The sequence below is a fragment of the Aspergillus versicolor genome (genome assembly GCF_001890125.1).
Source record: "Aspergillus versicolor CBS 583.65 unplaced genomic scaffold ASPVEscaffold_4, whole genome shotgun sequence".
In the NCBI taxonomy this organism is placed as follows: Eukaryota; Fungi; Ascomycota; class Eurotiomycetes; order Eurotiales; family Aspergillaceae; genus Aspergillus; species Aspergillus versicolor.
This window is the reverse complement of record NW_024467527.1, coordinates 1191860-1207993: the sequence shown is the minus strand read 5'-3', so window position 1 is coordinate 1207993 and position 16134 is coordinate 1191860. Positions and strand designations below refer to the sequence as shown.

Genomic DNA, 16134 nt, shown 5'->3' with positions numbered 1-16134 from the left:
TCCTAACCCACACAAAACCCACGGCCCATTCCACCTTCCCAGAACGCCCTGGGCATGTCTGAGACCGGAAAGGAAAGCGCAACCGCCATGTGCTCCTTCCCTTGCTTTCATCTCAAGTCGCGCCTTCTCAAATATGTAGCCTCAATGTAGCACCTGCCTACTTTGGTAGTACTTAGTACTGCAGTTATATAAAGATGAATTCTTAACAAAGAAAAAAGATCCATGTACGAAGTGTCTTAAGTCGAAGGAATATATACTCTCTAAACATCCAAAAACCCTCCTCCAAAAACGTCCAACACAGAAACCAACCCACCACCCATACACCCTTCGAGAACCCGAAACAGCTCTTCCGCGCCCTCGCCAATAATTTCGCGCATATCCTCGTCCACAACCTGCTGGAACAATGACCCCTCATCTGTGTTGTGAGTAAATACCGATGACGCCGATGCCAATGTTGCTGATGACCCCGGACGACCCTTCGGCAGGCTCTCAGTAGTACTGGGTTCTTTCTCCCTGCTTGTAAGGGATAGCGAATCGTCCTGCTGGCTGTACCGCCACCTAGACACCGAGTGAATGGACTCGTGGCGTTGAACGAACCCGGTTGCGGCTTTAGCGAATGAGGAGGTGAATTTGTATAGTTTTTCACAGGACTCGCTGGGCGAAACATCCTGAATTTGTTCCAGAGTTGATACGACCTCGTTGAGGAGGGTGATGTCCTCGGCGCTTGAGGATGCGATGGCGTGTAGGGATATTACAATGAAGGGGGTTAGAATGCATGATAGGGGACCCCTGTGTAGTTCCAATGTCAGTTAAGTAACAACTAAACTAAGAATGATGGTGAAGTCAAGTCTAACCAGTCTCTATACCTTTCCGTCTCAGACGAAAGTCCTCCTAGCTCGCAGGCCCTGGAACAATGTAGGTAGAGCTTCAATGTAGTGCGAGCGGCCTTGAAACATTCCGGTCTGATATGCGTTTGGCCTGTTTTCAACGAACTGGGTGCCCGGAGCAGCGTGGTTAATGTTGCCGACCGCTTGGTTTCCAGCATGTCTTCTGCTAGTCTAAATAATCGCTCCGGCCCATCAGATAATGTGAGTGTGTAGTACATCTATGGAACAGTCAGACAAGCATGATCTAAGCACATAACCATGAACTGATGGTGACATATGTGGGAATGACACAACGTACCCGATTATCATAAAAATGATGAGCCTTCTGCACAGTATCATGGATTTTGTTCTCACGCTCGGTTTGGCCTAGCTTGAGTGATTTGCGCGAATAGAGATCGTTACAGATGCGTCTCTGAATCTTCGCAAGTTTGATACCAGCCTCAAACAGCCGATCCCAGCGTTCGACGGGTCGCTTGCGAGAGAATACTGGCAGTGCTACATCGATATCCGCATCCTGGAGAGCTGACGCACGTCCAAAGAATATAGAAACCTCTTTCTCGAGCATGTACACGCTCCAGAAAAGCCGGCGACTGTTCGAAGAGTTGCCGTGGCTTGAGTCATGGTTGTATCCCAGACTCTGGCAGTGGCTGGCGGCTGCGGAGATCAGGGTACAGTTGAGGAATGGACTTCCTTGGTTCTGTGCTTTCATGGCCTATCATATGCAGAAAAAGAGAGAACACTAGTTTTAGTAGATCATATGGTATACTGATTGCTATAAGCACTTACACCAAGAGTCAAAGCAAGCACATTCCCGAAACTAGGCACGCTCAAAACGCGATAGTCCTTTAGCAGAACATCGAATTTCTTCTCAGCTAAAGAAATGGCTTCATTGAAATCAAATTTCTGACATATCGGACTCTGGAGATACCTGAACTCCCTCAGGATAAAATAAAGTGTTCCATAGGTGCAGGCGAGATGCGCAGAGGATACAGGCGTTGATCCAGAGAATGCGGACTGATAGAGGCGCACGACTAGTGAGACATCGTTTAAAGGGTACGAGTAAAGGAAAAGAGGACGGGTTTCTGAGTGGAATTAGTTCCATCTTTGCCCTTCTAGTGGTGGTAGTAGCTGACTCTGGATTTCCTGTATAACGGCGTTTACCAAATCTAGAGGCAATGGTGGAATGTCCCTAGCTTGGGTTATTTCGGCCATGGTTGCAGCCATAAATATTCAATGGGAGAATATGAATCCAGAAAATAGAGTGAGAAATTGGAAGTCTACGGTAGGCATCATATTTTAAATCCCCTAACGCGGCCCCAATCGCCGGGGTCGCCAATCAGGTAAATGCCGATGGTTGCTGCCTTGTTATGATTCCAAGTCCCTCTTTTTACAGATATTTAGTGTTGGTGGAAGGATGAAATGGACTGCTGCGTGAAGGCCAGCTTCACCTCAACCCCAGCCTTATATTGGCTTTATTTATGCATTATCATACACAGATGGCGTTCTCACCCACGAAGTTCGCTTCCCAATGTGTATAACGAAGCCAGTGCAGCAACCAAGAAAAAAGTAAAAGGAAGGAAAGCGAACTCAACATGATAACGCCAGTTTACACTCGTACAAAGCGAGGCGCAAGTCCAAATGAAACCCCATCTCTAATACAGCTGATTGCGGGAAACGCCAATTGATGCAAGCGCAGAATGGGCCGGAGTCTTTGTCTGACCCTTTTTGTCGTTTTCGTAACTTCGTCTCTCATATGTGATACAATCAATCGCGGCATTTCGTAACTTCGTCCTCGCGCTTCATGGCGTTCCTACCATCCCCATCTCTGAGTCACTCGCCATCATCGAATTATCTTCCCATTCCTCTGCAGAAAGAGCATCAGACTCTGACATTTGGGAGTTAGATGATAGAGTGGGCAAAAGGAAAAGGGCAAACCTACCGGAAGCTACTTCTTCGGGGATCTCAACTGCCATATCTTCAATCGCTGTCAAAACCGCTGGGACTGAAGTTAATAAGGGATATCATCAACTATATGTTATTCTTAGTAACATACCTTGTGCCTCGTTGACAACCTTCTGGTCTTCCTCTTCAGTTTCAATAAAGTACGAGGTTAGGCAATGATCAATCACAGTTCGAATAGCTTCAAGCGCCTTTGCATCCACACTGATCCCCGGAATTGAAAGATACGTTTTACGCAGCTTGTCAACACTCGTGGATACCAGCTCCTTGGCGATTCCTGCATGGCGTGACTGCAATTCCGTGCCTACAGCCAAACTTTCTTCGTTGAAGAGGATCCGGCGCAGAAGCTCCATAGTCATGCCTCTTATCGCTCTATCAGGGTACATGAGGAGAGCTGGGGCCCAGTCCGGAACCAATAAAATAACACGGGATGCGAACCAAGTGTCGTCAAGGCCCAGACGCTCATTTCGGCCAGCCAATAAGTTAGTGAAGAATGCAAGGTGCTCTTTGCCTCCACTATCATTGATAGTATCCAGGCCTTTGGCAACGTAGTCCAGGACGGAGACGATTGTTTCTTCGTCGGGACTTCTCCTACACAGTACTAGTGCAGCTTCCAGGAATGGAGCACAGCGTTCGGCAGGTGCAACACGTAGACCGTCTTTTAGCATCTGAATGATCGACTCCATGAGACCGGCTTCTGGTTCAGCATCCATAAAAAGACCGAAGATATTCCTACACGCTGGCGGGCTGTTGTATTGATGAAGTATCTTCTTGAGGAACATTAACTCCCCTTGTGCCCCCAAAGGTCGAATGAGTTCGCCCTCTGCAAGTGTGAAAGTAAATTTCCCGTTTGAGAGTATTTCTCGTTCATCATCTGAAACCGGCCGCACAGTAAAATCGATTCTTGCAAGTAAAATCGACATGAGATCCATGAGTTTTCGGTGCGAAAATTTCCTGCCCTTTTCAAGGAGCTTGGAATAGGCGACGTACTGACGCTTCAACCTCTTCGAATCCTCATAGTCTAGCCATACCATTTCTAGGCATTTTAGGAGAAACCCATGATCGAGAATTATTCCAGTTTCTTGGCGGCCAAAGTTGGCAAGTAAGAACAATAACTCAAAGTAATCGTCCCACATGCGACTAGCAATGTGTAATGTGGGCCACATTCCATCAAGAGTAGCAGCAATGTATTCGAGACCATCGAGGTAGGAAGCATTTAACTTCTCTTTCTCAAGACTTCCGTCCTCCGCATTCTTATAATGCTCACGAAGCTTCGAAAATGTGTGCACGAAGAGCCTGACTCCATGACTGCGGATCTGCGGGTGTGGGCTCTTGAGAAGATGGGGAATGCCGGCCGGCCTTTCCAAAGCCCACTGGAGAACTCTCTGGGCGCCCTTCGGGAATTCGTTGATGCCCCGATATATTTCTCCAACATAGCCGTCGAGCGCTGCCATCTCCTTCGTTCTAGCAAACAGCTGTTCCAAAGTGTCAAGGGCAATGAAAATCATGGACTTGTCCAGCTTGGTCTTGGGTTCGCTGTCTGATAATCTGTTCGCACTGAGCCGTCCAAAAAGATAGCGAACGAAAAGAGAATAATACGGATCCAAGAGACAGTAGGTCCGTACAAACAGCTCATTTTCCATCACGATATGATTGGCAAGTGGGACGGGCAGAGGAACGTGCACAGGGTAGTGGTTTTCGGCGGTATTGTAGGTTGACTTTGCAGACTCCACATTTGAAACGCGTTGGTAGAATAACATGTACGCATTCCAAACTTTGTTGAAGCGGACTTGTTGGCCCATTGAGGTAGATTGATGAGAATCGCTATAGCCACCAAAGCACTGCTCAGCGATTTTTCCTAGATCGAATCTGCTTACATCCGAATCGTTGAATTCCACCCAGGTTCCTCTTTCATTCGCGGATGGCCTTTCACGGATGTACGAATAATAGTGGCCGGACTCAGCCGTGCCGCTATGTACCAGAACACCAACCAGCTCGAAAACGTCCTGCTGGGTCTCCCCAGGCGAGTCCGACAGATAATCGACTGTGAATGGCGTCATATCTATCCGTTCGGGAAATTGAAATTCATCGTTGATCTTGCTGCGTATCATCGAAACCATGTCAAAGTCAAACCGTTTGAGATGGAATATAAGGTTGTCAGGGACATCTTTGAGACAAGCACGCTTCACGGCATCAACGTGACGTCCACACGAGGTGCACGAATATTTGTTATCTCCCTGCATAATCTCGCCCTCGACGTACGCCTGCAGACTCTCCTCGAGGCTCGCCTTTCCTTTGATATCACATTGAATGGCAGAGAATGGCTCAAGTCGCTCTGAGATATGGGAACACTCCTTTGATTTGATTTGTTGAACGAGCTGGCCACCGTAAAACGACCTAAATTTCCTCCTGTCCTCAGGACTCGATATTTGAGCCTCCCAACGGTCAAAAAGAAGATTGTAGAATTCGTCAACATCCATTTGAATAGTGACATCTACGGGTTCGTTATCGTAGGTCCGAATCGAGTCAACGAAGCCTTGAGGATCGACACTCTTCAGCCACGATTCTTGCATATATCCAAACAATTTCTTAGTTTCATCGAGAAGCCTTTGAGATGCAGAGGAATCCGTAATGTTAAGCCCAAGCATGAATTCACGAAACCCAACATTCATGAACAGCTGGCTTAAAAGCGAGTTCAAGTAACACGTGTTGGACAAATTTCTCAAACCGGCATAGCCCTCTGGTGAGCGTATCAATTTTTGCCGCTCAAAACACCAACCGATCTGGTATGTATGGTCTTGCGGGATAATGTCTTCCAATCGCCCTACAAGCTGAGTATAGTTATCACCATACTTTGAGAGTAGGCCAACTATCGCATAGAGCTCTTGTCGTGTTTGTGTATGCATGACAGGAACTTGCGGCATGATAAGTTCGGAAGACGGCATAGAAAGATCCGGGAAAAGGTAGTTATCGAAAAGTTGTTCAGTAAGGTTGAAGGTATCGAGGGTAATATCAGACGATGTTGCAACCTCCAGGCAAGACTTCAACAGCCGAGAAAAACCAAAGATAACGTGATCCACAGGTTCCCTGCCAACAAATTCGTTCGCCTTGTGTTTGAGCATAATGCCGCTCCATTGCTTAAGGTAATCGCTAAATATCAAATCGCGAGGCGACTTCTCCGCAACTGACGAAAACACGGCGTATGCAATTTCGAAAAACTCCTGAGATTGCCCTGGGAATTCCAGAACACGTGGAAATTTGAGAACAAAGGCATCCCATACACTTGCGAGTATATCAATCCGTGTCGGACTCTCCGAGAGCGCCGTTTCTCTTGTCTCCTGTGCCTCTGAAGCCGGGAGCTTGGGTTTCTTAAGCTGCTTTGAAGGGCTACAGATAAGAGATATATTGTCCGCAATCCCTCTTCGAATGGGCTGGCGACCTTCTTCAATCAGGAGGGTAGAGATAAGTTGATCAAACTTGACTTGCTCTTTTGTTGCAGTCCAAAAGCCAGTGTCTCTAATAGACCCTTCCACCAGAACTGCGAAAGTGAAGCAAATTAGTTTGTGAATATTGAATTCTGGAAGCTGCGTTGTAGAGAGCCTTTGCCCAACTTCGATGATATGAAGTAACTGAGTAATGAGGGCAGCGGAGTCTGGGATTAAGGGTGCCTCATCCGATACGGGTGCCTTAACCATCAACGCATAAAGAAGGCATTCAATCAAGCTAGAGGCGAATAGAATGCTATTGGGTGAAGTCGCTAACGTCTCCGATATCTCACGGCGCGTCAAAGCGGAAATAACAACCCGAACACTGTGAGACACGAATTGTTCGCTTGGGGATGCTTCCAGGGCTTCCTGTCGAAGGCACTCAGAAAGGGCATTAACAGAGTAGAGAAAGTTAAATGGCTTGGCCATGGGAAACATGCTTTCATCGGTTTGGTCTATTGACTTAACAAAGTTCATGACTTTTTCCTGGGGCGGGAAAACCACGAGAAATTCGTATATTTCTCGTGCCAGATGGTCATCAAGATTGAGAAGGTCGTAGAGATCATCAAAGTGCTTTAACACCTCAGTATCAATCATAGTCAAAGGCTGGAGTTTCCGTCCGATGGTCTCACGGCAACTCGGATCTCTACGGACGATCAGCAGCCCTGATGCGAGCTTTAGGTCTCGTAGCGGTTGATCGGGCTTCTCAAGTAAGTCTACCCTTTGCCCCGCATATATTGTCATAAGCTTGCTGAATCCTGTAACCTTTACGAGAGCATCAAAAAGCTCCGCAGCCGTAGACAAATCCCCAACACGTAACGAACGGACTTTTGAACGTGAGCCGCCATCAAATGCCTGATACCGGATATCTATCACTTCGCCGTTCAGCGACTGTGTTGGCAAACTGGGGGGTGAGTTTTGCGGTGGACTATACTGTGGCCGAGCGCGTAGGGCTTGAAGGAATTGTCGAAGAAAGAATAGTGAGCGACTGAATTTCAATTCGTCCGCGAGAGTCCCATCAATTGGTGCCACCATTCTGTCTTCCTCGATTGCAGGGCCACTAGTGTGTGTCTTGAGTTTTAATGCAGCAGATTTAAGTTGATCTACACAACGATCAACCAAGGCCATATGCGTTGCTTCAACGGATGAACGCGGAGAACGATGGATGATGTTATGGTCGAGATAAACCTCTATAGCGAAGGCAGTCGCATCAGCTTCGATTGAACCCGGAGGCGCTGTCAGGATAAAGTTCCATATTCGATCCATTCCGGGTATAGAAACCACTTCATTCTCAGTAACCGCCGGCGGGGGATTGAAGCGAATCTCGTAGGTAATAGTCTGCTTGGCAAATGCAAGCACCTCAGGAGAATAAGCCTCCGCAGATAACCCGAGGAGATAGTGCTGAATACAGCGGTCAATGAACGAATTCTCCATCATTGTGTGTCGAGTAATCCCACAAAGCATCTCCCAAAGAGTTCTCCTTGGTTGCTGGGAAAGAGATGGAGACATGAATACTTTCTGCCATAAGATGTCGCCAAGTTCCGGACTAATCGAATCCGGCACTCCTTCAATAATCTGCGCAAGCATGTGTACCCGCGAAATGAAACCAGTTCTGGAGAATGTATCCATGAAATCAATCAGGTTCCTCTCTATCACGTCAGCAATCTCGGATACAACCAAATGCGTGAGACTGAAATCTGTGGCAAGTTTTCGGATTTCTTGGGAGCTTTGGTTCCCAAGAAGAGCGTTTAAGGCCTGGATACTGCCAACGCTAAACTGATTCTTCTCGGCGATGTCCTGAAGGCATCTCTCGTAGATGCCCACCTTGTCAGCATCGCCGAGCCCAACATCTATGAAGGAGCTTAGCTGAGAACCAGCGAACTTTTGCAAGAGAGCTTTGTGGTCCATCACGAGGTCTTCAGTTGCTGCGCTTTCTCTAATCAGGCGTACACATAAATGGCAAGGCCTGACGTCGACATGTGGAGTATCGAACGAGTCTTGTCTATCTGGATTTCTTTCACGCAAAAAGGGAAAGAGCTGTTCACAAAATTCCACCATTCGCGGATCGAAACGAGTCAGAGGCAGCTCAAGCAGTTTGGAACATATATAGAACAGGCCGGAAAAGTTGGGCGAATGCAGATGAAATGTTTTCACAAGCATTCCGAGTACTTCAGATACTGTTCGAGGGTCCGGACTCTCTGTTACGGTTTTCCAGATTGTGTCAGTATCGGCATCGGTGTATGTGCCGGTAACGACGAGAAATCCAACAATGTTGTGGCTCCGGCAAATTAACTGAGGATGAGAGTCGACACCAACTATATACTCGACGATCCTGCTTTCGCGTAGGAGTCCGAGCATGAGCTGGACAATAGGATTATGCAAACCGGCGACATGGTCTTTTCGCATATACTGAGTATAGACGGTGACGAAGTCTGTCTGCAGTGCCTCGATCCCAGCTACACGTAGTTCCATTCGGCCATCCATGATGTGCTTTTTGAAAACTCCAAACCTCCAACCGTAGAATATAACGAATGGGAGGCTATTTGGTGGCGCATCCTCGGGAGCATGTACGGATAAATCATTCGCGATACGGGAGGCGAAATTGGGATTCTGGTTGCAGAAGGCCAGATACGCAGATGAAAGAAAACGAAACATCGAGGAGCTAGTCTCACTAGTTACCCAGGGAGATTTTTTGGTGATGTGACGCTGATAAACCGCATCTATGGAATGTATGATGTTGTATAACATGTCCATAGTTGACTGGGTTTCAAGAGGCTCCAAAGAAGGGTCATCTGCGCTGTATCCGTTGTGATTACTGCTGTATTCCGCTAGGAATTGCGTCACCTTCAAAGGAGGCACGAGAGCCGATGAAATTTGGGGCCAGTGGGGTATAACCTCAATGATGCAGGATACGTATCGCGCCAGAGTTTCAACTCCATTTAAGGGAACAGATATAACTCGATCGTTCAGACGCGCTACCATGTTCAAGCCCTCATGTCCGTATCGCCTCTGCATAGAGGTGTAGAATGGAATCTTATCAAGGGTCAATATCCATCCCAAAGCAGAAATGTAAGGCCTGGATATGATATCAAGGTCTTGCAACTCGGTTTCCTTAACCAGCTGATTCAGTAGCACAGTATCCAAACGAACTAGGTGGAGAGTCAGTCGAGCATAATTGGCGAAAAGCTCTTCAACGCATTTCCATAACATCACGTTGTCATCTGACTGAAATACGTCACTGCATAAACGTTAGATGTGAGGACAAGCAATTCCCAAGAAATGGTCTCCGCTTGGATTTGGTGACGATAGACTTACGGTCTGCGAAGCACACTCTCTATTAGGTTTGGAATCTCGTCCCAGAAATACCGTGCGTCCATCAGGGTTTCATGTGTCATCTGCTCTAGAGAGTTGGCAACTTCCTCAAACCATTGCTTCACCGCAATCAAGTATAAGCTGTCGTGTTCGTGGCCTGGATGATAGTCTTAGTTCATGGCCACAATATTGCTGGTAGTCAAAGATAGCGGGGTCCATACCTTTTTCGAAGACCGCACACATATCATCTAGATTCTCATGCGGCTCATGATCATGTTCCACCACCGGGAAAGTATCCGGTAAGTAGACCTGTTCACGAAGCTGGACTACGTCTGGTACCAACGGGTCGCGCAGTGCCTCCCCCAAAGATCTCCAGCTGGTAGTATTGGGATCCTGGTCCATATCTTCCAGCTCCGCCACCTCAATCTCGGGGCTTTGAGTGGGAGTAGACGATAGCGATACGACATTCGTGGGTTCGTCGCCGCCGGGCTTCGTGGAGGTGTCAGTGGCGGGCTCCTCGCCAGGATTGTCTTCTGGGGTGGTGGGCCGATTATCTGTTATCGTGGGAGATTTCATATTGATGGTCATCCTACTAGCTGGGCGGTTCAGGGTGGGAGCTCCCTGGTCTGCTATGGCAGGAACATCCGGGGCGCCTTCGGGATGCGGGGTTGGCGTCTCGCCGGGAGCAGGCAAATTATCGCAGACACCACTTCCACTATCGAGACGAGGGCGTTTCCGAGTGGATTGGGGGTCGATTTCTTCCATGGAATCGCCGGAGGAACGCGCCGTGTCGGTCGAAGTAGTGTCAGGCGGGGTGCTAGAGCTCTCTAGCGGGGCAGCTGCCATGACATTTTCCCAGTTCGACCTTCTGGGACGGCGAAGTTTATTCCGGCCAAGTTTGATTGTTTATCGGAGTCTATTGAGCAGAGGAGGACGGAAGCGGGGCGAGAAAAGAGGTGGAAATGAGCAACAGCTGAGGTCGGTGGAAGGTAGCGGAGTGAAGAGTGGAGTGAAAAAAAGAGAAACTAAACACAGGAAGTAAGATAAGGATAAAGCAAAAACAAGGCTGGAAATCTCAACTGAGAAAAGGTTCCGTCTGACGAGACGAGGGTTCTTTGAGCAGGGAACGCCGATGGCCTTGTTCGTTGCCTCTCTGATTGTTTGGACTTCGGAGCCCAGAGAGCAGTGAAGGAACCGGCGACGCAACAACTCTGACGTTGGCGGTGGACCAGCGGGCGCAAGGCTCACACCACTCACTATCTAGGAACTCTCCTTTCAACACCTGGATGGGAACCCAATAAAATCGAGAGTACAAGACGAAATGACCGGATTAATTGCGGATTTTGCATTTAATAAGATTGATTGTATGGATTCATAAAAAGGTCTATTCACAGGCCAGCTTTACAACAACACAAGGCACACCAGAGTAGGTTTAGGCTATCCTAGGCAGCTGTTTGCCTAGAAGCACGAGATAGCTCGTGCAGAGAGCGGTCATGGAAACAAGAAGGAATGTCGAATTGACCTTGTCACTTCACTCTCAGTCTCGTGTCTAGCGTCTCCGGATGAAATTTCCTTTTATCCCTTGCAGGAGGTAAGGAATTCGAGCGGAGCTGGATGGGGTCTCTGATAAGAGCGACAAAAGTACAGTTTTTGCGCTGAACGTGCCTCCGGCTTGAACGATGATTATGTCTGGATACGTGGTCAATAGCTTTCACCGAGAACATGAAAGCTTGGTGAGGGCCGGGCTCTTGTTATAAATTCGTCTATCTATTTCCCCCCAGAGCGCTCAATCTCCCGTATGACTTTAGCGGGGTTTCCGACAGCAAGGTGATATGCAGGAACATCCTTCGACCGTTAATAAAAACAGCTCTTGAATTTGACAGGTGAACTATCATACCTTGGTTACCACACTGCTCGCTCCAATTACCGCACCATTTCCTATCGTCACGCCGGGCAGAACGGTAACATTCCCAGCTAACCAGCAGTCTTCGCCAATATGGATTTCCTTTCCGGTCTCAGGACCTGAAGTTCCATTGCGTAGATCTGGGTCAAGAGGGTGTGTGCCACTGTATAGATTGACTTTTGGTCCAAATAGAGTTCGTGCGCCAATGGTGACCTGACAGGTGTCGATAATCACGCAGTCAAAGTTGATAAAGACCCCCTGGCCGAGCTTCACATTATAGCCATAGTCAACTCTGATGGGTTGTTCGATCCAAGGCTCGTTCTCTAGGACAGCGTCGTCCTCGGCGGGGTCCTCTTTGGCTGGTGGAAGAGGGGTTGTGTCCTGAGCTATACTATTTATCACGCCGATGTCAGCAAAGACTGCCTGCCGCGGCAGAAATCAGAAATCGGAGATGTGCAACGACTCATCATCCGATGGCCATTGGCGTGAGCATATTTAACACTCACTCTTTCCAGAGCTCGAGCAAGCGTCGTCGCGAGACCTCGCCAGCGTTATTGAACCGAGTGCAGGCGGCGCGGCAACGAGCCCGGTCGGCAGTCAGTTCCGGGGTGAAGGCGCGATAAAGCTCGCCGCGCAGCATCTTATCCTTTTCTGTGTCGGGCATCCTGGCTCTCCTCTAATAAAGGGCCCGATCTTTGAATGCGGGGGATATGCAGGAGCCGGAGATAAGCTGCCTGGCCCGCCGATTGTAGATGGACGACGACTAGGCCAATTCCAGCGTAGTCGGTTCGGGGCCAGACACGAACATCGCTCTGACTCGCGTGTTTTTGCTTATTTCTTTTCAGCAAGTAAGATGCTTCTCCCAGACAAAGAAACACCCCGGAACTGGAAGCGTCAATTGATCTGGATCTGGAAAAAGGCCCATGTGGCTGTCAATACGCTGGAAGAAAGAAAGCCGGAGATAACGTGGCGCACCTTCGTTCCTGAGGCTCGAATGGGGTTACCCACTTGGCTGCTGATATTGTTGTCCTCCACACCAGCTCGAATCCGATTGTTCTGCCTTTTTCTACCCGCATGCCGCGAATTATAAGATTTACGTCTCCCAGTTGCCCTCCGCATTTCGATCGATATATCTTGCCATGCTCCTGCTCTAGACTTCACTTTTAAACCTACAACAATCCAACCCCATCCACACCATGGCCAACGACGCCTCCCACGACCCCCCAGCAAGCTACACTACCTGGCGTCCACCTTCTGAATCACCAACTCCCGCCACGGCGACCACAAGAAGCGATGCCTTACTGCGCCCCTCTGGCTCGAAATCGCTCTCCGGCATATCCCTGCGCGCGTTCCTTCTCGGCGCAAACCTCGGCCTCTGCCTTTCCATCACCGTCGCCCTCCTCCTCATTCCACCAAACCCCCACTACCTCTGGCGGCTCCCCTTCTTCGTCTCCTCGCTCAGTCTCTTCCATTTCCTTGAATTTTACATCACCGCCGCCTACAACACCCGCTACGCCGATGTCTCCGCTTTCCTCCTCTCCTCCAACGGCTGGGCCTACAACTTCGCGCATTCCTCTGCCTCCGTCGAGTGTCTCCTCGCCTACCTTTTCTACCCCCATGAATCATACTTCAGCTTCACGGCCCCTGTGTATGGGGTGAAGATCCAGGTTGTCGTCGGGATATTCCTTATGGCGCTCGGCCAGGTGGTGCGGTCTCTAGCCATGGCGCAGGCGGGGAGCAATTTCAACCATACGGTGCAGGTGGAAAGGAGGGAAGGGCATATGCTTGTGACGCATGGGGTTTATGCAGTCCTACGGCACCCGAGTTACTTTGGATTCTTTTGGTGGGGGATTGGAACGCAACTGATGTTGGGGAATGTGGCTAGTTTACTGGGGTATGCGGTGGTGTTGTGGAAGTTTTTCAGTCATCGGATTGATCGTGAGTGCTCCCTTGATTTATTTATTTATTTATTTTTTATCACTTTTCTATCTTTGGAGCTGGGAATATAGCTAACATGGCTCTTTAGGGGAGGAACGCTTCCTGATTGCTTTCTTTGGGGATGAGTATGTGGAATATAAGAACAAGACTACGGTTGGAATTCCGGGGATCCCATGATAGAAGCATATTCGTTAGATCATGCTTTACGAGATATGTACAAAGGAGATGGTATGTGCATTGACCCGGTGTCAATAGAAAACACATTATATCAATGTGACAGGTACCAGCACAGCTCAGTGGTATCAAACGCCCCAAACGCCTTCGTAAACAACCACGCGTCCAACCGTATATATACTATATCTAGAGTTTACTCTCAGGAGCGACTCCTCCAACTGCCCCACTCATATAAGCTCCCTGACCCCCGGCCTGTTCATCGGCCTGCGCAACTGCATTATTCTCAAGCCCCAACAAAATCATCTCCCTTCCACCCTTTGTACTCCACCATGTAACACAGTAATGCGCCCTGTCGACATCCATTTCCCCGTTACTCAAGGTATCCCAGAATCGCTCCACACAGGTCATCCGCATCCCTGGCGCAGAGATAGCATTTATTAAATTTGCGGTTAGCGGTAGCCACTCTTCTAGGTCTTCGACGCGGAGGAAGCATAGACTGTCGATGAGCGCCAGAGTTAGGGTTGCTTGTTCGGAGAGTAGGACTGGGACTTCCTTGGCCATGTCGGGGTCGGGCGAGTTCGATGGCTGAGAGGAAGGTGGGAGTGCGTCAGTGGAGGCGTTGTTAAGTGCTCTGTCGTAGAGGACTTCGAGGAGGATTGAGGGAAGGAGAGGTTGGCGGTTTGCGATGGGAGATGGAGGTGCAGTGACTTGGAGGACGGTCTTGAAGGCGAGGCGGAATTGGCGGCCGGAAAGGTTGTTAGGGAAAACCTGTGAAGAGTTTCGATAAGCGTCAACCTCTTAGAAGACGTGGGATGACGATAAATGACTTACAGAGAAGAGGTTATCTATGTAAAACGGAAGATGTTTGGCGGCCACGGCCGCGTTATTGGGGATCGCGAATACAGCAAGGGCTAAACTGTGTGCAGCCTCGAATATTTCGAGAAGGTGGTTATTCCCGCCTGCTGCGAGGTAGGGCATCGCCGCTTGTATAAGTAAGTCTTCACTGAAAGTGGGCGACACGACTGTTGTGAAAAGCTCCGAGGTATTCAGGAAGAATAAATCAAGGCATCGATCAAGGGGATGAGCGGGAATGTGGCCAATCCCGGTTGGTTTGATGCTCTTGAGGAAATTCTCGGTCAAGGCAGGATAATGGGCCAGAATGTCCACGGCTGCCAATGTCACGAATGTATGTTGGGATGAGGAGTTCGGGCCAACTCGAGAGGAGATGAAATATAGATTGCGGAGAATGTGGAGAGCCTGCATTGAGATAAAAGGTGCAACTAGAACGGGATCAGCCAAAAGAAGTAGTTTTGAGGCTCATGGGGTTCTCACTCTTGTCCGATGCTAGTCCTCGGTCGTTAATTACCCGCCCAAAGACAGCACGAAGAATAATGACCGCGGAATACAGACAGTTGCGGAGCAGCTTCCACAAGCTCGGTATTGTTTCCCTGAGGGAATCTGGTTCGAGGAATTCAACCTCTTCGGCCTTATCAACCTCTGATAGCTTGTTCTGCCGCCACTGCACGGCCAAAGTCCGAACAAAGTCCTCAAGCTGGTCGACAGATCGCGCCACTAACCTAGGATCCCGGACATTTTCCACCGCATGGGCAATGAGCCTGGAAAGCGGGCCCAACGCCGAAATAAGAGGGCTTGAAGAGATAGCCATTACTCGCTGGACTGTAGTAGACTGCGGTGGCCATGCAAATCGCTTCGAGGGCATTTGGACGATATCTTGGTCGACACTGCCGAGAAAATATGCTCCTTCAAATCCTTCCGGCGAGAAATATACCGTCTGGACCATGACTGGCAGCAGTCGATCATAGTCGAGTCTGCTCCTCTCGAGGTCCGATAGGAGTTCAAACGAATAATTCAGAACCATGGTGACGCAACGACCATCTACGCCGTCATGGGGGTCCAGCTCCTCCAAAGCGAGCTGCGCTGCCGTAACAAGAGCAGCCTCTAGCTTCTTCCGAACGTTCCATGGTAGGCCCTGTCTATCCTGGCCTTCAAACCCCAGGAGAACGCCGCCAATTAGAAGCAGATGCCTCCATCTCGGCGACTTCTCATCAGCACCACTGACAACCGCCTTGACCCATTCCTCACGATCCAGCTTTCTAGGTCCCGGTCCGCCCCAGGGTATTCGCGGGTCTTCCGATTCCTCGCTCTGGAGAATTGCCATGGCAGCCGTGTTGAAGACGCTGATAATCCGCCGGCAGGTGTGGAGATCGACGGCTTGGTTCCATATTGCCGGAGAAGTTAGCAGTTGCGAGGCGAGTAGAGTTATATTCAGAGGATTCTTGAGAACTGCAAGGAGGCTTGTTGCGGTCGGGAGCAAGCTGGTAAACAGAAGTCAGTCGTCGCATTCGTGGACCGAGGGTGTGGGTGTATCGGGGATGTTACCTTAGGCCATCGTGAGTGTCGGAGGGAGATTGAAGGGAACGCAGTAAAGCGCCCAGTGAGCGCTCCGTTGCCATGT

General features: G+C 49.2%; 5 protein-coding genes across 5 annotated transcripts; 1 reads left to right on the top strand and 4 right to left on the bottom strand.

Moving 5' to 3' along the window:
* Positions 1–195: 195 nt before the first annotated feature.
* Positions 196–2127, bottom strand: ASPVEDRAFT_41034 (fungal specific transcription factor domain-containing protein). The gene is made up of 5 exons (XM_040812257.1): positions 2021–2127; positions 1674–1969; positions 1186–1599; positions 855–1105; positions 196–789 (listed from the first exon to the last, which is right to left on the bottom strand). The coding sequence occupies exons 1-5, from the start codon at positions 2097–2099 to the stop codon at positions 261–263; spliced, it is 1569 nt and encodes a 522-aa protein (XP_040667219.1). The 5' UTR covers positions 2100–2127; the 3' UTR covers positions 196–260.
* A 784-nt stretch (positions 2128–2911) lies between these two features.
* On the bottom strand, positions 2912–10489 carry ASPVEDRAFT_131031 (putative ubiquitin C-terminal hydrolase; the record flags this gene model as incomplete). Its single annotated transcript, XM_040806779.1, has 3 exons — positions 2912–9569; positions 9647–9800; positions 9865–10489. 3 exons carry the CDS (start codon positions 10487–10489, stop codon positions 2912–2914), a joined length of 7437 nt encoding a protein of 2478 aa, XP_040667218.1.
* Positions 10490–11410: 921 nt separating this feature from the next.
* On the bottom strand, positions 11411–12210 carry ASPVEDRAFT_28115 (sugar O-acetyltransferase; the record flags this gene model as incomplete). Its single annotated transcript, XM_040810078.1, has 3 exons — positions 11411–11488; positions 11541–11937; positions 12053–12210. 3 exons carry the CDS (start codon positions 12208–12210, stop codon positions 11411–11413), a joined length of 633 nt encoding a protein of 210 aa, XP_040667217.1.
* A 532-nt stretch (positions 12211–12742) lies between these two features.
* Positions 12743–13661, top strand: ASPVEDRAFT_52387 (protein-S-isoprenylcysteine carboxyl O-methyltransferase; the record flags this gene model as incomplete). Its single annotated transcript, XM_040814626.1, has 2 exons — positions 12743–13484; positions 13573–13661. 2 exons carry the CDS (start codon positions 12743–12745, stop codon positions 13659–13661), a joined length of 831 nt encoding a protein of 276 aa, XP_040667216.1.
* A 183-nt stretch (positions 13662–13844) lies between these two features.
* pex8 (putative peroxisomal membrane protein Pex17) lies at positions 13845–16132 on the bottom strand (the record flags this gene model as incomplete). Its single annotated transcript, XM_040806775.1, is given in 4 exon segments — positions 13845–14453; positions 14466–14938; positions 14991–15994; positions 16059–16132. The coding sequence occupies 4 exon segments, from the start codon at positions 16130–16132 to the stop codon at positions 13845–13847; spliced, it is 2160 nt and encodes a 719-aa protein (XP_040667215.1).
* Between the last annotated feature and the right edge of the window lie 2 nt (positions 16133–16134).

Bases quoted from the DNA above. Each gene is read 5' to 3' on its own strand.
- ASPVEDRAFT_41034 (XM_040812257.1), bottom strand. From the start codon at position 2,099: ATGGCCGAAATAACCCAAGCTAGGGACATTCCACCATTGCCTCTAGAT. The intron at 1,106-1,185 runs GTACGTTGTGTC...ACTGTTCCATAG, and splicing joins ATCATTTTTATGATAATCGG to ATGTACTACACACTCACATT. The intron at 790-854 runs GTTAGACTTGAC...GGAACTACACAG, and splicing joins ACGGAAAGGTATAGAGACTG to GGGTCCCCTATCATGCATTC.